This window comes from Mya arenaria, chromosome 4, assembly GCF_026914265.1.
Source record: "Mya arenaria isolate MELC-2E11 chromosome 4, ASM2691426v1".
NCBI lineage: Eukaryota > Metazoa > Mollusca > Bivalvia > Myida > Myidae > Mya > Mya arenaria.
The window spans coordinates 79,483,304-79,509,713 of record NC_069125.1 but is presented as its reverse complement, the minus strand read 5'-3'; the positions used below and the strand labels follow the sequence as shown (position 1 = coordinate 79,509,713).

General features: G+C 36.6%; 1 protein-coding gene across 1 annotated transcript in view; it reads right to left on the bottom strand.

The window, feature by feature from the left end:
• LOC128232430 (DNA helicase MCM9-like) overlaps nucleotides 1-26,410 on the bottom strand; it is an 81,164-nt gene that overhangs the window by 4,208 nt on the left and 50,546 nt on the right. Inside the window, exons 13-16 of the mRNA XM_052945973.1 lie at nucleotides 25,663-25,743; nucleotides 25,291-25,532; nucleotides 12,213-12,313; nucleotides 8,805-8,887 (exon numbers count right to left, since the gene is read on the bottom strand). Of these exons, the coding sequence (XP_052801933.1) occupies nucleotides 8,805-8,887; nucleotides 12,213-12,313; nucleotides 25,291-25,532; nucleotides 25,663-25,743 (507 nt within the window). The remainder of the gene's footprint in view (nucleotides 1-8,804; nucleotides 8,888-12,212; nucleotides 12,314-25,290; nucleotides 25,533-25,662; nucleotides 25,744-26,410) is intronic.

Genomic DNA, 26,410 nt, shown 5'->3' with positions numbered 1-26,410 from the left:
AATAAGTGACACACAGCAGGAAAGCTACAGGACTCTATAAATTGTGTAAACCTACCTCTGCAATAAGTGACACACAGCAGGAAAGCTACAGGACTCTATAAATTGTGTAAACCTATCTCTGCAATAAGTGACACACAGCAGGAAAGCTACAGGACTCTATAAATTGTGTAAACCTACCTCTGCAATAAGTGACACACAGCAGGAAAGCTTCAGGACTCTATAAATTGTGTAAACCAACCTCTGCAATAAGTGACACACAGCAGGAAAGCTACAGGACTCTATAAATTGTGTAAACCTACCTCTGCAATAAGTAACACACAGCAGGAAAGCTACAGGACTCTATAAATTGTGTAAACCTACCTCTGTAATATGTGACACACAGCAGGGGAGCTACAGGACTCTATAAATTGTGTAAACCTACCTCTGCAATAAGTGACACACAGCAGTGAAGCTACAGGACTCTATAAATTGTGTAAACCTACCTCTGCAATGTGACACACAGCAGGGAAGCTACAGGACTATAAATTGTGTAAACCTACCTCTGCAATATTTGACACACAGCAGGGCAGCTACAGGACTCTATAAATTGTGTAAACCTACCTCTGCAATAAGTGACACACAGCAGTGAAGCTACAGGACTCTATAAATTGTGTACACCTACCTCTGTAATAAGTGACACACAGCAGTGAAGCTATAGGACTCTATAAATTGTGTAAACCTACCTCTGCAATATGTGACACACAGCAGTGAAGCTACAGGACTCTATAAATTGTGTAAACCTACCTCTACAATAAGTGACACACAGCAGGGAAGCTCCAGGACTCTATAAATTGTGTAAGCCTACCTCTGCAATAAGTGACACACAGCAGGGAAGCTATAGGACTCTATAAATTGTGTAAACCTACCTCTGCAATAAGTGACACACAGCAGGGAAGCTACAGGACTCTATAAATTGTGTACACCTACCTCTGCAATATGTGACACACAGCAGGAAAGCTACAGGACTCTATAAATTGTGTAAACCTACCTCTGCAATAAGTGACACACAGCAGGGAAGCTACAGGACTCTATAAATTGTGTAAACCTACCTCTGCAATATGTGACACACAGCAGGGAAGTTACAGAACTCTATAAATTGTGTAAACCTACCTCTGTAAAATGTGACACACTGCAGGGCAGCTATAGGACTTTATAAATTATGTAAACCTACCTCTGCAATATGTGACACACAGCAGGAAAGCTACAGGACTCTATAAATTGTGTAAACCTACTTCTGCATTATGTGACACACAGCAGTGAAGCTACAGGACTCTATAAATTGTGTAAACCTACCTCTGCAATAAGTGACACACAGCAGGGAAGCTCCAGGACTATAAATTGTGTAAACCTACCTCTGCAATATTTGACACACAGCAGGAAAGCTCCAGGACTCTATATATTGTGTAAACCTACCTCTACAATAAGTGACACACAGCAGGGAAGCTACAGGACTCTATAAATTGTGTAAACCTACTTCTGCAATATGTGACACACTAAAGTGAAGCTACAGGACTCTATAAATTGTGTAAACCTACCTCTACAATAAGTGACACACAGCAGGGAAGCTACAGGACTCTATAAATTGTGTAAACCTACCTCTGCAATATGTGACACACAGCAGGGAAGTTACAGAACTCTATAAATTGTGTAAACCTACCTCTGCAATATGTGACACACAGCAGGGAAGCTACAGGACTCTATAAATTGTGTAAACCTACCTCTACAATAAGTGACACACAGCAGGGAAGCTACAGGACTCTATAAATAGTGTAAACCTACTTCTGCAATATGTGACACACTAAAGTGAAGCTACAGGACTCTATAAATTGTGTAAACCTACCTCTGCAATATGTGACACACAGCAGTGAAGCTACAGGACTCTATAAATTGTGTAAACCTACCTCTGCAATATGTGACACACAGCAGTGAAGCTACAGGACTCTATAAATTGCTCAAACCTACCTCTGCAATATTTGACACACAGCAGTGAAGCTACAGGACTCTATAAATTGTGTAAACCTACCTCTGCAATATTTGACACACAGCAGTGAAGCTACAGGACTATAAATTGTGTAAACCTACCTCTGCAATATGTGACACACAGCAGGGAAGCTACAGGACTATAAATTGTGTAAACCTACCTCTGCAATATGTGACACACAGCAGTGAAGCAACAGGACTATAAATTGTGTAAACCTACCTCTGCAATTTTTGACACACAGCAGGAAAGCTACAGGACTCTATTAATTGTGTAAACCTACCTTTGCAATAAGTGACACACAGCAGGAAAGCTTTAGGACTATTAATTGTGTAAACCTACCTCTGCAATATGAGACACATTTTATTTACTGAACTAAAAACAATATAAAAATAGGGGTCATAAAGGGATCAGTGGCAACAAACTACTGAATTTTCATAGTCCTATTTCTCTGTTCTCAGCTTATTTTGCAAACAAAATTTTCATAAGTCTGATGACTGTGGCTTGACCTACTGACCTTAAATATCTGCTGGCCTAGGGTAGCCTTCCAGTGAATTTTTTATGGTCCAAGGTCAAACTGTTTTGGAATTGTGTTGACAAATTTTAAACTTGAGCTATCACTGAAGGTGATTAATACCCCAGAACGCCGCCTCTTATTATGATTTATCATTGTATGAAGTTTTATGAAATTCCATTTATTAGTTTTCAAGTTACTGTACGGACAAAAGTTTGACCAAAAAAAAACACAGAAAAAGGCAATAACTCTGTAATTTGCTAAAATACTGTAATGATTCATGTACACTGAACTCCTTCTCATTGTGCTGTACCATTGTATAAAGTTTTATTACATTCTATCCGGTAGTTTTCAAGTTATGCTCAGGACAATAAAAAAGTAACAAAGGGCAATAACTCTGTAATTGGCTGAAAAAGAATTGCGATTCCTGTACAATGCACTTCCTCTCACTATGATCTATCACTGTATGAAGTTTTATTAAATTCCATCAAATAGTTTTCAAGCTATGCTCCGGACAAGAAAAAGTAACAAAGGGCAGTAACTCTGTAATTGGCTGAAATAGAATTGCGGTTCCTGTACACTGCACTCCCTCTCATTATGATCTATTACTGTATGAAGTTTTATTAAATTCCATTCAATAGTTTTTAAGTCATACTCCGGTCAAGAAAAAGTAACAAAGGGCAGTTACTCTGTAATTAGCTGAAATAGAATTGCGGTTTCTGTACACTGCACTCCCGCTCATTATGATCTATCACTGTATGAAGTTTTATTAAATTCCATCCAATAGTTTTCAAGTTATGCTCCGGACAAGAAAAAAAGTAACAAAGGGAAGTAACTCTGTCACTGGCTGAAATAGAGTTATGGTTCCTGTGCACTGCACTTCCTCTCATTGTGCTTTACCATTGCATTAAGTTTTAATAAATTCCATCCAGTAGTTTGCAAGTTAATGTCTGGAAAAATATTTGACAGCAAAAAAAACAAATAAAGGGCAATAAATCAGTAATTAGCTAAAAAAGAGTTATGGTTCTTGAACACTGCACTTCCTCTCATTGTGCTTTACCATTGTATGAAGTTCCAATGAATTCCAGACAAACAAAAGTAACAAAGGGCAATAACTCAGTAATAAGCAAATATAGAATTATGGTTTTTGTACACTTCACTTCCTCTCATTATGCTCTATCATTGTATGGAGTTTAATCCAATTCCATCCAGTAGTTTTTAAGTTATGCTCCAGACAAGGTAAATTGCAATGGACCGACCGACAAACAAGACGGACCGACCGACCACAGGGTGACTCCAATATACACCCTTCAAACTTCGTTTGTCGGGGGTATAAAAACAGAAATCAGAAGCTATACAAACTCACTCCTGTATACACCCCACCCACAACTTTTTGTGTGGTGATACAATAAGTTTTATAAAAGTTAAAATTCAGCCAAATAATGTTGCTTCAGGATGATTTCTCGAAATTCCTACAATAATTCTATGGTTTCTGGAATGAGAAACAGACAGAGGTTGGATAAAACTAGAGCTGTAACAGGACAGATGAAAAACCCAAAATTCCGCCTGGACACAAGAATGGCAAACTATTTTTGAAAATAGGCCATAACTTGGAGGCTATTGTGCAATGCTTTTCCACGTATCATGCTTAACCAGCTTTTCCACTTATCATGCTTAACCAAAGTGTTTTGTTTAATTGAAATCCATTCGAAGTTATGCTCCCGACAAGAAAAAGGACAAAAACTCTGTAATTGGCTGAAATAAAGTCATGGTTCTTGTACACTGCACTTCCTATCACTGTGCTTCAACATTGAATACAGTTTGAATGAATTCCATCCAGTAGTTTTTAAGCTATGCTGCAGACAAGAAAAAGGGACAAAGGGCAATAACTCTGTAATCAAGTAGAATATAGTTATGATTCTTGACACTACACTTCCTATCATTGTACTTTACCATTGTAGACAGTTTAATTCCATTGATTTTGTTTTCAAGTTATATTTGGGACAAGAATAAGTGACAAAGGGCAATAACTGTGTAATAAGGAAGAACAGAGTTATTGTTCTTGTATACTGCACTTCCTCTCATTGTGCTTATCCACTGTTTGCAGTTTAATTTAATTCCATCATGATTTTAAGTTATACTTTGGACAGTCACAAGAAAAAGTAACAATGGGCAATAACTTTGTATTAAACAATAATATTGCACTTCCTCGCATTTGTATGTTCTATCAACGAAGTCTTATTGATTTTCATTCAGTAGATTTCAAGTTATGCTCCAGACAAGAAAAAGGTAACAAAGGGCTATCACTCTGTAATAAGTTAAAATAGAGTTATAATTCTTACATACTGCACATCCTTGCATTATTTTCTATCACTGTATGAAGTTTTTTTGCATTTCATCCAGTAGTTCTGAAGTTATGCTCCGGACATGAAAGAGTAATAAAGGGCAAAAACTCTGTAATTAGCTAAAATACAGTTAAGGTTATTGTACACTGCACTTCCTCTCAGTATATTCTATCGTTGTATGAAGACTAGAATGAGGATTTTCATAACATTGAAAATTGCTTAACTTTTGCTAGATAATATTTAACAAGAGATGTTTGTCAAACATTATGCCCCCTGAGCGCCAAGTTGCCAGAAATATTTGGACAATTGAATGAAATATGCATGGACTGAAATGACAGCTGATTTGTCATTGGATGCATATGAGGCAGGTCATCTACTTATGATAACTTAAGAAGGCAAATAAATGCCCAACTAAAATAGTAACATAAAAGAAAATCATTTCTATACAAACATTTATACATCAATCCCAATCATCTGTGCATGCATTAAAAAAATATGGACAATCAGAAAACCTTTTTTCAGCTTACAGTCACACTGACCTTGACCTTTGACCCACTGACCTCAAAATCAATAGGGTTCATCTGCTGGTCATGACCAATAAGCCTACCTAGTATGAGGTCCCTGGGTCAAAGCGTTCTCAAGTTATTGATCGGAAACCGTTTTTCATGTTAAGGTCACACTGACCTTGACCTTTGACCCACTGACCTCAAAATCAATAGGGTTCATCTGCTGGTCATGACCAATACACCTACCAAGTATGAGGTCCCTGGGTCAAAGCGTTCTCAAGTTATTGATCGGAAACCGTTTTTCATGTAAAGGTCACACTGACCTTGACCTTTGACCCACTGACCTCAAAATCAATAGGGTTCATCTGCTGGTCATGACCAATAAGCCTACCTAGTATGAGGTCCCTGGGTCAAAGCGTTCTCAAGTTATTGATCGGAAACCGTTTTTCATGTTAAGGTCACACTGACCTTGACCTTTGACCCACTGACCTCAAAATCAATAGGGTTCATCTGCTGGTCATGACCAATACACCTACCAAGTATGAGGTCCCTGGGTCAAAGCGTTCTCAAGTTATTGATCGGAAACCGTTTTTCATGTAAAGGTCACACTGACCTTGACCTTTGACCCACTGACCTCAAAATCAATAGGGTTCATCTGCTGGTCATGACCAATACACCTACCAAGTATGAGGTCCCTGGGTCAAAGCGTTCTCAAGTTATTGATCGGAAACCGTTTTTCATGTAAAGGTCACACTGACCTTGACCTTTGACCCACTGACCTCAAAATCAATAGGGTTCATCTGCTGGTCATGACCAATAAGCCTACCTAGTATGAGGTCCCTGGGTCAAAGCGTTCTCAAGTTATTGATCGGAAACCGTTTTTCATGTTAAGGTCACACTGACCTTGACCTTTGACCCACTGACCTCAAAATCAATAGGGTTCATCTGCTGGTCATGACCAATACACCTACCAAGTATGAGGTTCCTGGGTCAAAGCGTTCTCAAGTTATTGATCGGAAACCGTTTTTCATGTAAAGGTCACACTGACCTTGACCTTTGACCCACTGACCTCAAAATCAATAGGGTTCATCTGCTGGTGATGACCAATACACATACCAAGTATGAGGTCCCTCGGTCAAAGCGTTCTCAAGTTATTGATCGGAAACCATTTGGTATTCCGACCGACCGACCGACAGACAGACAGACCGACCGACCGACCGACCGACCGACCGACATGTGCAAAACAATATACCCCACTTTTTTCAAAAGGGGGCATAAAAATCTAAAAGTACCATAAAGAATAGATTCATATCCTTGTGGTGTCACAAATACCATTACTCTTGAATATGTTCAAAAAAGGGTTAAAATATAAAGACAATGCAATTCAATCAATATTTGTTGTATGAAATCACTGTTTTCACAAGTGAACAGTTCAATACAATGTCATGCTTATTGCTCCCAAACGACGCAGCAAACTGAGTGAAACAATCTCAAGGTTTGGAAGGTGAATTACAGGATTATAAGAAAAAAATAAAGTTTTTTTTTGTTTAAATTTAAAAGGTTTCACCAAGGGACATGGTTGGTTATTTTGCTGACTTTGTCTTGCAACTGATCTACGCTCCAACTGAAATTTGCAAACCTATTTGCACACTTTTTTAATAAGGAGGTATCATTGAGGCCTTCCAGCGTCTTAAAACTTCCAATGTTTGATGTACAGTACAGTCAAACCTGGTTGAACGGTCACCTGCTTAAAATGGCCACCTGCCTTAACGGGCCACTCCAAATTCCCCCCATACATTTTTACTATATAATGTACGTGTATTAAGCGGCCAACTGTCTAACGCGGCCACGGCCACTAATTTTTGTCCCCATGAAGCCATATAAACACTAATTAGCGGCCACTAATCCCTTGTCACTGACACTTCCGCGTATCAATTTTTCCAATACACAGCTTTAATTGGGTATAGAAGTTTACGGAAAAGAACGACCGCCTCGGGTATCTCCGTCATCCAATGAAAATGAATATTGCATCACACAATTGCCATGCGTATTTACTCATCGAGAAATATTGTTTATTTCACATAGGCAAATGTTTTGATCAGAATTGACACAATTAATGACACAATTAATAAGATAATTAAATAATTACGAAGTTAATTATTAAATACCGACAAAAACACCGGTTATTATGAATTCACAGTTTGCATTGTCATTCGAAGGCGTGAAACTAGTTACGATTTTTATTCACTTCAATATTATTTTTCGAAGTGCATGGATTTAAATTTCTATGAACGGATATTTACAATGCAATGTTCTTGATATTTTTTAACTTTGATTATGGCTGAATATAAGACTAATCGAAAGTGTTTGACACTAAAAGAACGTGTCGAGTGTATAAAGTTATTAGAAAACGGCCGTAGTGCAAGAAGTGCTGCCAAGGATTTTAACTGTGGAAGGACTCAAATAAATTTCTTACTTTTCTTAATTGTGGAGGAATATGAAAGCAATAGAAATCCAAACACAAAAAGACAGAGGAAAATGACAGAAAATGAGGAACTGAATTAACTAAAATGTGTATGTACATGTAGTTGTGTAAATGTGTAGACTGATATGTGGTGTGTTTTGTTTATGCTATGCATCAACATTTATCTAATGTACAGACTTCTTTAAAAAGTGAACTCAAAAATGTGAATGTACATGTAGTTGTGTAAATGTGTAGACTGATATTAGGTGTGTTTTGTTTATGCCTTGTATCAACATTTATCTAATGTATTTTATTTATAAATTTAAAATAAAGTTATTTTATCTATACAAATGTATTTGTTTTCAACCTTCTTCAATAATATATTGATACAGAGGTTACTGCTTGTGGTGTGAGGTGGTGGTTAAGAAACATACTCCATCTCTAAATAAAGCTAAAGTGGCGGAAATGTCAAACCTGGATTAAGTGGCCACCTGTCTTAGGCAGCCACTTTGATCATTTCCCAAGGGTGGCCACTTAATACAGGTTTGACTGTATGTGCAAATCAATAATGAAGAAATGTGAGATAATAGTCATGAAGAATCAAAGTTCTACCATCAAAGTTATCATGTTTCTGTATTTAAAATTCTTAAGGTATGTTTGTTTCATCTGACAATATTGAAATGTGAAGCGTTTTTTATGAGCTGATTTTAACACCAATGAACTGGCAGTTAAACATTAAAAATATCTTTTAAGTTGCAAGTATCAATTTAAAATGTTTTATGTATGTATCTGTCAAAACTGAATCCTTATAAAGACAACATATTAAGAACTTCCTCTATAAAGCATGAATCAATAAACAAATTAGGGCTAATGTTAATCATTTTTACAGGAAACATTAAGATAATTGAGGTCTGACAATCAGCATATCAGTGGTGGATGTCGGAACGTTATCTTGTACCTGCATGGAGGATTCCATTAACGTCACGGCGACCACTGCATCCTGCACGCTCACATGGACTCGCAACATCAGTCTGGCATGGGCTGATAAACAAGAAAAGACAGGACAAATAAAAATAACAATTTTCCTTTCCAAATGAGGACATTCATTAATAAGTGATACATCTGATGCAGACAGGGCTCACCTCAAGTTAACATCAACATTTAACTTAAGAGAATTTAAAAACACAATAACCAACTACAGATTGCTTTTTTGAAAAAGTGCTTGTCTCCCCCATAGTGTAGTTGTAGGTGAGGAATAATCAATAATGGACATGAAATTTTTACTTTTGGCCTGGAGATTAACCAACATAGGGGACATCTACTGGTCATGACCAACCTGCATACCTAGTATTAAATTAATACAGACTGGTGACAAAATTATTTTTTTCGCCTGAATGTCATTGTGACCTTGACCTCAAAATCAATAGGGGTCATCTACTTAACATGACCAACTGGCAAACCAAGTATGAAGTTCCTGGGTGCATGTCATTGCATTCTTTAGTTATTGAGCGGAAATAGTTTTTCACCTCAAAGTCAGTGCAACCCTGACCTTTGTACTGTACTCAAAATCAGCAGGGGTCATCTACTAGTCATGACCAACTGGCATTCCAAATATGAAGTTCCTTGGTGCAAGGGTTTTTTGAGCGGAAACGAAGTGTGACCTACGGACTGATGACAGATGGACATAGACATAATAACATCGCAGTTAAGAATCTCCCCGGTCAAGGTTTTAATAACAATACTGACAATACATATATCAGACGACACTTAATTCTTATCAAATTTTTTTCTTCTTTTTTTCTCCATTTCTAACAGTAACAGCAGTGTTGTTGGAAGGCTTCTTTTGCAGTTTATTGGTATTTTACAGGAATTCTTAATACCATGATACTGTCAACTGAGCTAGTAATTAATTTTCATTATTTTTATCATTTGCTGCAGTACAGCCCTTTCATAATCTATTTTACAGATAAAGTTCTGGTATTCATTGTGTCATATGATGGAGACGAACATTATCTACAGCTTTTAGTTACATTATAAAATGGCTCTAACAAAGCATAAACTTCTAGATAACTGTTATATAAACTTCTAGATAACTGTCATATAAACTTCTAGATAACTGTCATATAATATTTCAGAATACATTTAAAACCATATGTATATTGTTTTCATTGAAATGAATATATACCTTAAGCACTATATCACTGGCAGTCTGTACTAATTACTTCATTACTTTATTAGAATCACCTTCAAAATGATCTTTACATTTCTGTATCATCACAACAGGCCTCATCAACATTTCTGTATCATCACAACAGGCCTCATCAACATTTCTGTATCATCACAACAGGCTTCATCAACATTTCTGTATCATCACAACAGGCCTCATTAACATTTCTGTATCATCACAACAGGCCTCATCAATATTTCTGTATCATCACAACAGGCCTCATCAACATTTCTGTATCATCACAACAGGCCTCATCAACATTTCTGTATCATCACAACAGGCCTCATCAACATTTCTGTATCATCACAACAGGCCTCATCAACATTTCTGTATCATCACAACAGGCCTCATCAACATTTCTGTATCATCATAAAAAAGGCCTCATCACCCAAGCTCAATCTCCACTCATTTTACCACATAGAAGCATTTTACGACTCAAAATCTAAAATGATTTTACCATTTTTAAAAACATATTTTCTCACAGAATGTGTTGATAGAAAACTGTTTTCAATAATTCCAGAGCAAAAACTGTCCTTGAGTATTTGTTAAAGAACAATGAGTTTACACATTTACATTTTTTGCTGTTGACTATTTTTTCTTTGGAATCTTGACTTAAGTCTTTATTAAACATATTTTATTGGAGAATGCACATTAAACAAGAGCTGTTACAATTAGTGATAAATGCCCCCAAAGTGCCATACAGTTCAATAGATTACCAAATTATACTGTGTGTAGAAGACTAGCATAGATCGGACACAGGAAAAATATTAAGAGGAAAATCAGGTAAAATCCTTTTCACCATAGATAGGAGGCAGTGGAAAAATGTCAAAATCAGCAGAATTTGTTTTAAATATGATTTTCTTTGGCTCATGACAATGGCAAACCATGTAAAGCAACAGCTTGATATAGTACGCAAAAGTTCTCAACATGTCAACACCTTCAGCTAAGTATTAAAACATGTTTGGCATTGCAACAATTTTATCTATTGGTATGTTACTCTAGTTATAGTTAGAGGGATATTTTTGTACCCTCACACATTGAGAACAACACTGATAGTGACAATGATTCCACTTCACAGTATGTATGTATATTTATTAAAATTTAATACAGAAATTTATTGTACTACAAAATCTATAGTACAATATCAAAACTTTAAAATAATTAACTATGTTTTATTCACTCACCCTGCACTTACCATATATTCTGATTTTACACTGTCGATGTAACTCAATCCATGAGATGTGAGTTATGTCCCTTTGAAAGTATAAAGTAAACAAACTATTTGTTCTCCATTTATTTCTCATTTAATGATTTGAAGTAACCATTTTTTATCTATTTATATGACTTGTGTATACTTATGTCAGTTATTTTCTTCGATGACCACTGTACTACCCCTTCCTCATTGCAAGTTCAAAATTCAGCCTAAAATGGACTCTGATTATTTTTTTGTCAGAATCCTAATACTATCCCAGGCATTTTCTTTTACTAATTTCTGGGGGAAAAAGTGTGTCCTATACACAGTATAATTCGGTATGCAATAACGAATAAGCATACATTCGGAAATAGTTATTATACATAAACTATAAGCATATGCCAGTCCCCATGATGGTTGACGTGAAGTGTGGAGGAGCAATGCCTAAGAAGTAGGGACATTGGTCTGGCATCTGACACGTCACCTTTATGTACCGAAACACATGTGTAAAGTAACATTAAATTATCTCCAGGCATGACGCAGGTGGATGTTCTATCAATGTTAATATATGCAGCATTCCATAAATGATGATAAACCTGTAAGTGCAGCATTATATAATGCACCAGTCAATTGTAACCTTCTGTACATGACAAATGTACAGCCCAGACATGACATACTGTTCTGTTTATGCATATAGGCAGCATTCCATAACAAGAAACCAATGTGTGACCTATACCTTTGTGGTAGGGATATGGGTCTTGCTGTACTGAACACTGTGCCAAGTGATTTTAAAATCCCTGTCTGCTTGACAAAAATACAGGCTGGACATGGAAAACCAGATGGACTGACAGTGCAATTTTAAAACCAAATACGATTTTGAACAACGTTTTAAGTGGTAAAATGACTTGCGATTTAGTATTTTGTAACTTTGGGGCCAGATATCTCACCCTGGGCGAGCCTGATGATACTCTGTAGAAGCCTCATGGTGGTGCGGGCGGCGTTCCTGTCATCCGAGCCTCGCTGGGCATGGTAGTACTGCCGCAACACCCTGTCAGGGGAGAGAACCAGGGGTGAACAAGTTCTTATAACATTGTCATAATCAAGCTCAATAGCACACTTTCATGTGCTTTTGTGCTGTGTGGTATACCATAGCACTCCGAAGAAACCCACATGTCCCGCTTGTTGACCACTAACCAAACTCGCATAGGCCCAGCTTGAGTACAAGCTAGGAAAGGGGTTAAACTCAGATCCTGTGACCAGGGCCCATAATATGAACTAACGTCACAAGTTTGATTTTGAATCTAAAATCTTCAAACTGCATACCGTATATTAAATCTTTTGTAAAATTGAACTCTCAAGAGTAATTATGACAGAAATTCGAATGGTTATTACAAAGATTTTTTGAAATATTTAGAAATCACTTTTCTGAGCCCAGATTTCAAACTCAGACTTAAGAGAGTAATGAATATGCGCCCGGTCCTTTCAAAATCATACTCATTCAAAGTTTTCATTAGCCAAACTAGCATCACCCAGCCCAATGTAAAACATTAAACAGTTAATAAACAGGTTGACCTTGCTCCTACAAGTTTACAATCATTTCAGCTTTATTAAATGTCTGGTTATCATTAATGATTATGCTTTCCATTAAAATGATTCTTAAGGACAATTCCAACATATTTATGAGTCTGCATTCAGCTTAAAGTGCACACTCTCACTGGCTTAATTGAATGTCCTTAGATAAACCGTAATGAGGAAATTATAACATAGTTATCTCGAAACCCATAATATGGCACTTTATCTTTGTTACATGGTGGCTATGGTAATACTGCATCCCCCGCTCACTTAATATCCATACACAATGCCCATTCAGTGGTGATCACTTGTCAAACACTTGACAGGCTTTATGAAGCTATTTGAAATTTATTACATTGCAAAATGCACAATAATTCTACTGATTGAGAAAGTTACAAATGTAGAATTGTCCAAATAGCTACTAGGAGTCATAAAGTAATTAATTTGCTTAAAAACCTTGCAGCATGCCATAGCAACATGCTCAGATGAACTATTTCTGCTTCCCCAACCCATCACACAATAAATTGGACTCCAACTTTCTTACTACTATACCAATTCACTACAAGCTTCCTTACTTAAAGATGCACTCTTACTCCCAGATAAGATTAACCAAAATAAATAAAACTGTTTAAAGATATCAATACAGATGCAAAAAATGTCGGAAACAATGCTTCTTATGAAGGAAACTGAGTTTAATTTGCAGAAAAGACGGTATTTCTACCTTATGAAACGATAGTTGATCAGAGTAAATCTTTTAGCACTCACCAATAATTGCATTTTCAGCTATTAAATACACAGTTATAATCTTGTTATCAGTTATAAATATTTTCTATAAATGCATAATTTAGTATTATATCATGCATAGGACGCAATTTTTTACCCCCAATTCTCGTCTTAAAAAGTGCCTGCGTCCTTTCTATGCTATTAGAATTTCATCTGTTTTTTTCCAAGTCCATTTCAGGTCGAAAATATCGAACCGGGGAAGAACGCGGTAATAATAGTATCTGTACTGCGTCACCGAAGAGAACAACTGACATAGGTCAAATCACGCAAGTTAACACACGCAGAAATATATTGAATGTTTACTTTAAAATGATTTATTGAGAAATAAATTGAAAACAAACACCAGTGTTTACTTTTTTACAAAAGGGACGCTACTCACAAAAACTCGATGTGAGTCAGCACTTTAACTGGATTGAGTTATAACGGCAACGGAAAATCGGGAAAGGAGGTATTTATCAATTAATCGTTTTCATGATTTTAATGTTTCGATATTTTACAAAACATTTTGTTGTATGTTACTGTTTTAAAAAATTAATAAAGGAATGTGCATAACGCAAAGTAGCATTATTGTCACTATCAAATCTTTTCAAATGTGCGAAGGTGTGAAAAACACCCGCTGTCTGTCATTAGAAAAACATCAATAGAACAAACTATTGCGATGGTAATACCGTATTGTTGTTTGTTTGTTCGCACTTGACCCGAGGTGCCTTCTGCTGGCAAGGCTAATTACCGACACGCAATAATTATGCTGACATGCTTTAATCCGCGCAGCGACAAGCCTTATCAAAACAAACATTAGTTTTGACAATACACAGTTTTGCAACGGTTGACTGTCATTCAGAAGGCATGTCGGGAGATGCAACGGTTGACTGTCAGTCAGAACTAGTCTATTACAGCATTTGTATAAGTCTTATATTATGCGTGAATGTTCTCAAAATGTCAAGACATATATCATTGTTGTGTACGCTTAATTACCGAATTAGGACGATAATTATCGAACTACACAAGACAATTATCGAAATATGCCTAATATACAATTTTTGTTTGTTTTTTTACTTCAATATATGTTATTAATACTTTACCAACCTCAATTTTTCGGCTCCGATTTTGAAATTTTTCCGCTGCGTCCTATCTTATATATTAAGGGGTTTTACCCGTTTTCTCAACAATTTTTTTGCCTGCGTCCTATCTATGCTAGCGTCCTATACATGATATAATACGGTAAGTATTTAAAGGTTTTTCACTCAAAAGTGACAATGATCCATTTGAGACTATCACTAACTTACAAGTGACAATGATCCACTCGGACCTATCACTAACTGACAAGTGACATTGATTCACTCGGACATATCACTAACTTACAAGTGACATAGATCCATTCGGACCTATCACTAACTGACAAGTGACACTGATCCACTCGGACATATCACTAACTTACAAGTGACATAGATCCATTCGGACCTATCACTTACTTACAAGTGACATTGATCCACTCGGGCATTTCACTGACTTACAAGTGACAATGATTCACCCGGGCCTATCACTAACTTACAAGTGGCAATGAACCATTTGGGCCTATCACTAACTCGCAAGTGGCAATGACCCACTCGGGCCTATCACTAACTTACAAGTGACATTGATCCCCTTGGACCTGTCACTAACTTACAAGTGGCAATGAACCTCTCGGGCCTATCACTAACTTACAAGTGGGAATGACCAAGTGGCAATGAACCACTCGGGCCTATCACTAACTTACAAGTGGGAATGACCCACTGGGGCCTATCACTAACTTACAAGTGGCAATGAACCACTTGGGCCTATCACTAACTTACAAGTGGCAATGAACCACTCGGGCCTATCACTAACTTAAAAGTGACATTATGCACTTGGGCCTATCACTAACCTACAAGTCACATTGATGCACTCGGACCTATCACTAACTTACAAGTGGCAATGAACCATTTGGGCCTATCACTAACTTACAAGTGGCAATGACCCACTCGGGCCTATCACTAACTTAAAAGTGACATTGATCCACTTGGACCTGTCACTAACTTACAAGTGGCAATGAACCACTTGGGCCTATCACTAACATACAAGTGGGAATGACCCACTCGGGCCTATCACTAACTTACAAGTGGCAATGAACCACTTGGGCCTATCACTAACTTACAAGTGGCAATGAACCACTCGGGCCTATCACTAACTTAAAAGTGACATTATGCACTTGGGCCTATCACTAACCTACAAGTGACATTGATGCACTCGGACCTATCACTAACTTACAAGTGGCAATGAACCACTTGGGCCTATCACTAACTTACAAGTGGCAATGACCCACTCGGGCCTATCACTAACTTTCAATGGACATTGATGCACTAGGGCCTATCACTAACCTACAAGTGACATTGATGCACTCGGACCTATCACTAACTTACAAGTGGCAATGAACCACTCGGGCCTATCACTAACCTACAAGTGACATTGATGCACTCGGACCAATCACTAACTTACAAGTGGCAATGAACCACTCGGGCCTATCAATAACTTACAAGTGGCAATGACCCACTCGGGCCTATCACTAACTTAGAAGTGCCAATGATCCACTCGGGCCTATCACTAACTTACAAGTGCCAATGATCCACTCGGGCCTTTCACTAACTTACAAGTGCCAATGACCATACATGCCATATTTTCTGGGGACCATTCAGGGGGATTTGTTGAAAAGGCTGAAAATTCAGGGGGATTTGGGTTGTATTCAGGGGGATTATTTTAGCAGGTCTAAGTTGGCTAAATTTTAAAATATTTTTAGACGCAAGTATGAAAAAATGTATTCACATATAGTTTGCTTTGAACACCTCTTAACTTTTTCATTATACAGAATTATTTTATGTCATGATTTATCATATTTTTATGATACACTGTCATGTCATACTGTAATGCACTTGCAGAACAAAATACGTCATTGGAAAAATATGTTTTCGAGACAATTAAATTAAATTTACCTTCCTCCAAAGTCTTTAAAAAAATTGTGCTTAATTCTATCAGCTTTGATGACTTTCAGACAATAAGAGAATAGAATAAATATTATTAATTTCTTCCTTCCAAAAGAGTAATATTTCTTTGCCTTTGATAATTACTACAAATTAATTGATCATTTGTTGTAAAAGTTTCCTTTTGGAGAGTTTCACTCACATACTGTGGTTTCACTTCGTCATTATTGCCTGATGTAAAATTAAAAAAAAAAAAAAAAAAAAAAATTTTTTTTTTTTTTTTTAAATTCCGGAAGATCGGGGGATGGATCGAAATTCCGGGGGATTTTTTCCCCCGCCGGGGGATATGGCATGTATGCAATGACCCACTCGGGCCTATCACTAACTTACAAGTGCCAATGACCCACTAAGGCCTATCACTAACTTACAAGTGCCAATGACCCACTCGGGCATATCACTTACTTACAAGTGGCAATGATCCACTTGGGCCTATCACTAACTTACAAGTGATGATGACCCACTCGGGCCTATCACTAACTTACAAGTGGCAACGATCCACTTGGGCCTATCACTAACTTACAAGTGACAATGATCCACTCGGACCTATCACTAACTTACAAGTGATGATGACCCACTCGGGCCTATCACTAACTTACAAGTGACAACGATCCACTTGGGCCTATCACTAACTTACAAGTGGCAACGATCCACTCTGGGTTTCACTAAGTGACAATGATCCACTCGGACCTATCACTAACTTACAAGTGGCAACGATCCACTCTGGGTTCCACTAAGTGACAATGATCCACTCGGACCTATCACTAACTTACAAGTGGCAATGAGCCACTCGGGGTTTCACTAAGTGACAATGATCCACTTGGGCCTATCACTAACAAAATATTTACATTCGCCTGTTCCATTGTATAGGTAAAACTTGACAACATACAGAGAATAAATAGAATGTGGTTGATTTGATCCAGAGGAATTTTGCGCGAATATCCTGTCATTGTAGAAAAAGACCTTAGACACACTCTTTATAAACATGTCCAATAAGTTTTGTTGAATGCATTTGGTTTAGCAAGTATACCATGGTAGATAATTTAATATGACTAAGTCATGTGTGTGGTGAAGAGTAGATTTTATTAAAAAATGCCTAAAAGATTTACAGTCGAAACTTGTTGGCTCCATATTCTAGGGACCGGCCAAAATACCTCGAGCCTCGAGAATGTTGAGCCAACAGGGATTACTTACAGAATTGTTACCTCGTTAACTATTTGCTATGCTATCTCCACAAAAAAGAGCTAGCTTACGTTTCGGGCTCTATGTTACCGGCGAGAAATCTGGCTTTAATTTGATCTTTGTTTTTCAACCAAGTTGAAAGAGTATTCTGCAGAATGCTGAAGTCTTCTGCATTTTGGTTTTTAGATGTTCGTCCTCTTTCAACAGCCATTATGGCCTCATACTTCTCAAGATAATATTAAGCAGTGTTCTCTTTTTCCCTTTAGTTCTTAAGGCAGAAACCTTTGGGGTTGTTGATCTAGATATCAGCCCCCGCCCCTCCCAGTTGTACAGGGTCCTTCTCAAGATTACCGGTACTCAGCTTTTGAAATTTGTAAGAATTCATCCATTGAGAAAAACACTCAGCTCAATATTTTATGCAAATGTTGAATCAAAATGCATTAAAATGTATACATGGATAACGATAACAATTAGAGAGAGGCTTAAAGTGATGGCATGTTTGTTCAAACAGTAAAAGCTGCACTCTCACAGTTTTGACATTTTCATTATTTTTCTTGGAATAAGCAAATGTTTGAGTAATTATCAGCAAACCAGTGATATAAGACTGCTGACAAAAGACCAGATCACTGATTTCATATTTCCGATCGAAATTAATGTTTTATGGCTTAAACCGTTACTAATGTTTTAAGAAAAATGCACAAAACATCAAATTTTGAACTAAAATATAAAAATCTGCGATCAATTTTTTGTCTGCGGTCTTTTATAACTGGTTTCCGTGGATTTTAACAAAAATTGGCTTGTTCCAAGACAAAAAATAACAAAGTTGTTAAAAAGTTCAATCTGTGAGAGTGCGGCTTTAATCCATTAAATTTGATAATAAATACCATGTGCCAGTAACACTTTCCATGCATTGTCTGCATTGTTGGTCATGTGCCAGTAACACTTTCCATGCATTGTCTGCATTGTTGGTCATGTGCCAGTAACACTTTCCATGCATTGTCTGCATTGTTGGTCATGTGCCAGTAACACTTTCCATGCATTGTCTGCATTGTTGGTCATGTGCCAGTAACACTTTCCATGCATTGTCTGCATTGTTGGTCATGTGCCAGTAACACTTTCCATGCATTGTATGCATTGTTGGTCATTTGCCAGTAACACTTTCCATGCATTGTATGCATTGTTGGTCATGTGCCAGTCATATCGAGTCACAAGCGAGTGGTATGCTGTGATTTTTCAATATTAACGGCGCAGAATATAGGTTTATGCCAAAATCTAACTTTAATCCATAATCGTGTTTTACACATTCGACTTAAATGTCAAAACAGAAATAACAGCTGTCATAGGACAGAGCACTCAACTCTATACGCTGCTTTATCATAGAAATTAATAAAATTATTATGTCATATGTGCCTGTAAAAAGCAATAAAAAATGTCAAATTAAAAAGTAAACAATAGGTCAACCCTAACTTCAGTTATTCAGTACTAACCATTTTAAGCTAAAGTGACCTAGACCATGAACCATTAATCTCGGAGCCCCAAACACAATCCCATGAAAGGTCTCCATAAACTCTTCCTATATACACAACCCTTCTGAACAACGATGCATGTCATTCTAATAACCAGATTTCTCTTTGTAAAACTTGTTTTAAAATATAAAAATGTGCTTGTCAAAAATAATAAAAAAGTCAACAACAAAAATGTCACTCAAGGGCCATCATTTATATTTAGGGTAAATACGGAGTTATGTAACCTTATTGTATGATGGACTTCAATAATTGTGTAAAGTACTTACTTGCCCTAAAACTTGAACCTGACACAATGTGCCCTAAAACTTTCACCTATGTTCCTTAGTCAAACAGGGGCCATAATTTGTATTAAGGATAATATTGAGTTATGTATCCTCATTGTGTGATGGTCCTGAACAAGTGTGTAACGTATTAAGTAGATCGAAAGAAGGGTATTGGAGTTATACATGAAAATGCCAACTTGCACTAAAACTTGAAGCAGACGCTATTGCCGATGTCGACGTCTAGGCGAGTAGTAAAACCTCCTTATTCTGCATATAGTCGAGGTAAAAATGCATATGATTTAGGTACAAATAAAAAATTATCGATATTTTTGTGCTTTGGAATTTTTGGCTACGTAGCTATTAACTAAAATAAAACAATTATAACGGCTAATATTTTTCTATCGGTACACATTTTTTCCTTTGATCATAAAAGTCCAATGAGTTTAACATTAAAATTAAAAACATAATAACTGGCATCAACCTACAGTGTGTGCATCAACCTACAGTGTGTGCATCAACCTACAGTGTGTGCATCAACCTACAGTGTGTGCATCAACCTACAGTGTGTGCATCAACCTACAGTGTGTGTGCATCAACCTACAGTGTGTGCATCAACCTACAGTGTGTGCCAATAATATATGAAGGAATATTTATTTTACCATTTGTTATAAATTTATTTACATAGTTTCTATGGAAACAAACATAAATGCAGACGACTACAGTAAAATCAAACCAGAGTTTATAAGGCCAAATAAAAAAATAGGTCTGTTTCAGGTTACCCGACCGACCCTATTTTTTCCCGCCGACCCTAACCTATTTTCCCCTGAAAAAATGTGATTTGGGTACGAAAAGCATTTGTTACGAAATGTATGTACATAAAGTTGACAATATTAGAGTTAGATTTCTGAATGTATTTACCGTACTTCACCATAGAGTTCCGACACCTTAAAATAATTAATTTTTCGCTCTCCGAATTCATAGAAAATAACCATTTTTACATTTTATCTACATGTATGGTAAACCTGCCTTTTTTCTTCATGTCTGCATTTTACCACTTACTAATGTATCTGTAGTTATCAATGGTTATTACGCCTATAAGTGTAACTCCTTCATCAAGTTAATTAAAATCCCATTCAACACCATTTTATACATGCATTGAAATGAATAAACACCTTTTATCGGCTTCAGATCAAACAGTCACATTGTGTGACGTCACATAACTCTCAGTTATACCCACGAGGATCTCATGGAGAGAATGGATATTGCTATGCAGGATTTATGTTTCTGAGTGGTGTTTTCGATTGTAACTTAAGTATTGCATTTCTAACTTTAATTCATCACATTAAATAGTTACCTGTAGCATTGAATGTGTTGACTTTTATTATTCTATTGATGTCACAATGAGTATTACTGTACGATTATTGCTTCATAAAGTCTATATTAAAAGTGTGGTACAAGTTTCAAAGTTTATTGGCGGATCGTTTTACAAACATGTCATGTCTGTGTTTTCTTAATCTCTTGATTGCCCTTGTTGTTTCTTTAATCCTCCATTAAATATATCACACATCCTTTTCAACAGGCAATAAATCGTTAAGGATGGGTAGTAACTACCTGAGTCAACAGTTACTGAAATCAATATATACGAGGGTTGATCCAGAATTACGTGGACTTTTTTAATAATTCAAACATCATTTCACATAGAACATAAAAACTTCATATTCAATACATATAACATATTCTACATAATTCCTGCAATTTTCAGAGCAAAACATTGAATTTTCGCTGAATTGCAATCAAATTACGATACATGGTTGAACCCGACCGGCACAGTCCAATGACGTCAATGACGTTGTGCTCATAAAGCGTTATATTTTTTCGAAGTATTACCAACCAACACTGACACATGGCGCGTACTCCACTGCATATATTATAAAAATATAAATAGATAGAAAAAATGAACCCCTAAATCGTCTCTTAAAACTCTTTGCACTTCCGTATCCTGCCCCGACGATGCTTTCTTCAACAAAAACCGTCAAATGGCGATCCCCTCTGATGACGTTCTTTACCGACGTCAAAAACGTCGTGCCACTCGTCTTCATCTGAATTTTTCCTTATCGTCTTCTATGGAATATCATCATTCTCTTAAACGTTAATGCCAGTTAAATACTAATGAACGACACATGTTGCTTCATTTTCACCTCGGCCATCATTATCATAATCTGTGTCCATGTTTTCCCCAATTAAATGCAAAACTTCATCGTCTCGCGCTTCCACAAAGTCTGATGACGCCATGTTGTGTCCTAGACTGTGCTTGTAATCAAGTCAGAATATAACAACTTTCAAACGTAAGAAACTTGAACAGTATATTAGTATGAAGTCAATGTAGTACGTGACATAATTTGGCGGAATTTCATAGATAAACATGGAAGAAAAGCATGTTGTAAGAGATACATAAAAAGATTGTAAACGTTAAAATAAGACGGTGTGCCGACCGTGCGTTCCTGTTATTTTACATTCCGTAATTTTGCAATACTCATTAATTTTACAGACCTAAATTTCATACCGTCTATGCAGAATACTTTGAATAAGATATTCATGAATTAAAAAATCATTTGGACGAAAAATATAGAAAATATGTAATAAGTCCACGTAATTCTGGATCACCCCTCGTAAAAAAATATATAAAAAAATAAAAAAATATTCCGACCTACCTACCCTATTTTTTTTGGCAGCGTTACCTGAAACGCACCTATTTTTTTATTTGGCCTAAACAAAAAATATGTGAAAAATTAGTTGTAAAAAGATGTAAAAATGCACATCTTTGGTAAAATTGCACATTGATATTGAAATGTGGAGAATGCGTTTCAAGGTGTTTCAAGGCACACCAAAATCTGGCATAATTCACAAATTTCCCATGTGTGACTGTGACTGTGTTGAGAGATAAATAAGATCCCATTCTTCACACCATATACCAAACTATTATCAAAATGTTACCAGTCACGTAGTTGGCCCTCTTTTATTGACATTTTGTATCCAATCCTTACCAAAGATATTGACAATGTTTATGGTCATGCTATCACGACCCTGTTTTATAAACAAGAAGATCCCAGGATCATTCCAGTGATCACCATGGAAACACCTTAGTGTTCAGGCTCATGGCACCCCCAATGGGACCTCCTGACAGATTCACATTTAATCGATTAGAAGAGCTCTAACAATGAAAAATTCATTAAGCAGATTTCAAAACCGCCAAATCTCCATCTCCAGGACGCCAGAGCCTGAGCTCAAACCTCGAGTGATCCGATGTTTCTTACAACCCAAGTTTCCATTTTAGTCGTCTATGAAATGACTTAAAATAAAAAAAAGCATATTTCCTAAACAAGCAACAAGACAATGCATATAATGATATAAGTCAACTTTAAGTTTTACAAAATCAATGATGAAAAATTATCTTTTCAAATGCCCTTCACAAGTAAAAGTGGTCATGTGTAAATCGTGATAATTGTTTTTTCACACCTTATCAAATTTCCTTTCATCTGGCATTGCATTTTAGAACTTGTGAAAACTTTAATGCCTGGCAAGTGTTTGCTTATTTTGGAACATGCTTTCGGAAAATGTGTGAAATCATGACCACAAAGGCAATCATGAGGTTTTGCCGAGAATTTGTGAATTTGGGACTGGCAATGGTGCTGAAGTCCTCGACTTCATGAGGTCCATCGTCAGTATGAAAATAGAAGGAGTTATGGTCGGGCCACAGCCTCGATCTCAACTGATTCTAGTTATCAAACAACCACCTGTTCAAACGATCACAATTTCACTGAAGTAATGAAAATACAACTACCAACTTTGCATTTAGTGATTTATTGGTCTTATCAAGTGTGTTATTTAGAAGCTCACAATACGCACTGGCTAATCTAAAGCCATTCATGTGGCATTTCCAACTGAACACTAAGAATGTTAATAATCATTTTTGTCTTCTAAATGAAGAGTCAGTGCCAACTTAATTGTTTACAAGACCAAAAATAAACACTAACTATGATAAAGTGTTCAAGTGATCTAAAAACAGGACTAGTGTTTACAAGCTTGTTTTGTTTGAAACCAAGGCAACCTCATGTACACTGTGATGACCTATAATACAGGTTTTTGAAAACATAACAATAGTTTGAATTCCATGACTGTGTTGTTGCTGGACATAGGCTTTTCTTTTTGCCTTCTAATTTTCAAAAAAATAAATCAAAACCATTTTCTGATCATGAATGCCTGGTAACCACATAATTTCTCTTGGAATACATGCATGGTTTCAGATTGCTACTAAGTTTGTATTATTTCCATGGAAACTGTGATATTTTTGTATTAAGCAAATTGGTATGTTTGATAGAAGTATAAAGTATCAAGCTCACATAGCAACACCTTAATACATTGGGGAAATAAAGGCTTATGAAACATGTTGCCAGTAGAGGCTGAGAGAGGTCGAGGTGCAACATGCATCAACTATTGATCCAACATCCGACACCAACTTTTTTAAATAGCATTGCTAGAAAGCTGACCTGAGTAGTACTCTATTTCCATAACAATTTACCTTAGATTTCCTAGTGATGACCACAGCATTTGTATCCTACTTTTGTTCAATAATATAGGAACGGGACGCTGACTCCAACAAAGGGCAATAGCTCTAAAAATATGGAAGCAAGAGTTACGGTTCTTGTGAACTGCACTTGCCTGACAGAGTTCTATCTACCTATAAAGTTTCATTGACCGCAGCCACCACCACTGCCGCCGACAAAAGTAACACCTATATGTCACCTTTTCAGGCGAAACAAAAACTGTTTGGTAGAACCATCTGAATTTATAACAGATGTGAGGTGTTGGAAAACATAGTGTTATTATTGCTATTTATCAAGACAATAGTAAAAGCTTCAAGCAAATAATGAATATTGCATCAAGACTATCAGTCCGACCAATCTTTAGAACCATTGGTTTAAAAGTGTGGCCTCTATTGCGTAAAAAAAAAGTTTTTATAAAAAACTAGAACACTAGTTTTGTCTCCAGTTACCGCAGAGATATTGGCGTTTACAAGTTACAATTATAATATGTGGAAAGGTATTTGAGCTACAGCCATGAAAGTTTCACCAATAATAATTTGCATGTGAAGTTGCACACCTGGGGTTCTGTTTGTGGTGAAGCCATACATCTAGTTCCATCTAGATTTAAATTACATTTTGAGTAATTAAGGAAAAACTTTTTATTTCATTATTTTTGTCATGTCATGTACTTTACTTTTTGTATTCTGCAATTTTTACTTATATAAGGCTAACAATAGACAGCCATGTACAATAAACATTGAAGTGAATCTTAATTGAACATGGGGTTGCCATGGAAACCTCATTTAAGTTGGATTTTTAATATAAAAAAAACCTAAATTTTATAAAAGATGATAAAAAACATATAAGTCTCTTTGTCTTGGAGTCTAATTTCGTAGAGAAATCAAACATTTAACAGCTATTTTGAGCGCTTAAGATACATTGACTTACAAATAATTTCTGTTATTGACATGACTGATCAGCTGAAAGTTGTTATGGGTAAGTGTACGAGGGTGCAAACTGGATCTTTGTTTTGTTTTGTGTTGAATTTATCCCACTTATGTTTTACCTGGTTGCTCCAGGAGTGAGTTCTGGGCTGAGTGTCTTTATCAGTGATATGTAACCTTGCATCTTTTCCATGCTCCAGGTTAGTGGAGGCTTGTCTCCCTCAATGTGGGCTGGATGCTTGCCCAGCAGGATGTAGTCAGAGACGACACGGTCCCAGTCCTCGTTCTGGGTGTCTAGCAGCACAAGAACGAGGTCAAAACGGCTCAGTAACGGACTTGCCAGTGCGATGTTCACTGACAGTGACTGCAGAATCAACAACACACATGTACAAGGGATGGAGAAAAATAAACTTTCCCCTATAAATTTGAGTATAAAATATTCTACTCAGCTTAGCAACTTAGATTTCATAGCAAAAAACAACAACTGCATTTACCTCATTTGGGTCATATTGTCCTTTAGGGTTTGTGGCAGCCAGGATCGTGGTTCTCGTGCTCAGCTTACACACCATCCCCGCCTGTCAACATATAGGTGCAATAAATACCAGGCATGCAAGCGAATGGCAAAATTGATATTTGAATATTCGGTAATTCTTTCGAATGAATTTTCAAATACCAAAATGCATCTTTTAAAAGTTGTAGTAAACTATTATAATATTCACTAAAGTAATAGCCGGGGCATTATAGCCCTACTTTGTTGTAACCACTACGCGAGGCAGACACTGAATTTCACCAAATGAGCCTCAGAATTTCCTCATCTCAGAAAGACAAAAATAAATAAAAATATTTTAATTTATATTCCTCTGCCTTCATATTTATCAACAATGTGAACTTAGATGGATTTCTGGTCAAATTGTGTCATGTGCCAATTGAGGGTCTTCCGTAGGATGAGCAGCCTCCATCTGGGATTGACCTCTACTAAATAAAACTATGGAAAAACCAAACCAACTCGAGAACTAGTTTATTCCTTAATTTTCAAAGGCATTTAAATTTACCAAAAATCATTGAATTTTTTGTGTCACTTGTCTTATAGCAAGTTATTGTAAAATTACGGGACTTTTTATAGTAACCAACGATATGTCCCTAAATGTCATATGACACGTGTTTAATGTATTGTCATCACATTCACATCTCTGGCAGTATAGGCAAATCGTTGTAAAAACAAGACAAACAAACTTTAAACAC